The 765-nt window shown below is 66.0% G+C and overlaps 1 protein-coding gene across 1 annotated transcript in view; it reads left to right on the plus strand.

Annotated features, from left to right (window-relative positions):
* Positions 1-3: 3 nt before the first annotated feature.
* The window catches only part of LOC104839301 (eukaryotic translation initiation factor 3 subunit C-like), a gene marked incomplete at both ends in the record, with an annotated part of 1,293 nt that continues 531 nt past the window's right edge, over positions 4-765 (plus strand). The window contains 4 exons of the mRNA XM_010579508.1: positions 4-189; positions 280-405; positions 486-537; positions 626-763. Coding sequence (XP_010577810.1) covers positions 4-189; positions 280-405; positions 486-537; positions 626-763 — 502 coding nt within the window. The remainder of the gene's footprint in view (positions 190-279; positions 406-485; positions 538-625; positions 764-765) is intronic.

The following is a 765-nucleotide window of genomic DNA, read 5'->3' on the forward strand; positions in this document are numbered from 1 at the left end:
TTCGAGGAGCTGACGAACTTGATCAAAACGATCCGCAACGCCATGAAGATCCGCGACGTCACCAAGTGCCTGGAGGAGTTCGAGCTCCTCGGCAAAGCCTACGGCAAAGCCAAGAGCATCGTCGACAAGGAGGGCGTGCCGCGCTTCTACGTCCGCATTTTGGCCGATTTGGAGGATTACCTCAACGAGGTGCGGGGCGGGGCCGCGCCGTGGGGCGCGCCGTGGGGCGCGCCGTGGGGCGCGCCGTGGGGCTGAGCGGGGAACCGTCGCTCTCCGCAGCTGTGGGAGGACAAGGAAGGGAAGAAGAAGATGAACAAGAACAACGCGAAGGCGCTCAGCACCCTCCGGCAGAAGATCCGGAAGTACAACCGGGATTACGAGACCCACATCGCTAATTACAAGCAGGTGCGCGGGGCGGGGCCGTGGGGGTGGAGCTCTGGGCGGGGCCGGCACGGTTTCGTTGCCCCCGCCTTCTCGTGGCGCAGAACCCGGAGCAGTCGGACGAAGACGAGGAGAAGAAAAGTCGGGATTCGGAAGGTGAGGTGGGATGCGGGTGGGGCGGGGCGGGGCGCGCGGGGCGGGGCTTGACTCCGCCCCCTTTTTGGGCGTGGTGCGTTTCTCCCAGGCTCCACCTCTTCGTCTTCGGAGGAGGAGGAGGACGAGGACGGCGTCAGCGCCGCCGCTTTCCTGAAGAAGAAGGACGCCGGCGGCGAGTCGCGGAGCCGCTACTTGAAGAAGATGGAGGTGGGCTCGCCGGGGCGGGGC

The sequence above is a fragment of the Haliaeetus leucocephalus genome, unplaced genomic scaffold (assembly GCF_000737465.1).
Source record: "Haliaeetus leucocephalus isolate CR32 unplaced genomic scaffold, Haliaeetus_leucocephalus-4.0 Scaffold662, whole genome shotgun sequence".
Taxonomy (NCBI): Eukaryota; Metazoa; Chordata; class Aves; order Accipitriformes; family Accipitridae; genus Haliaeetus; species Haliaeetus leucocephalus.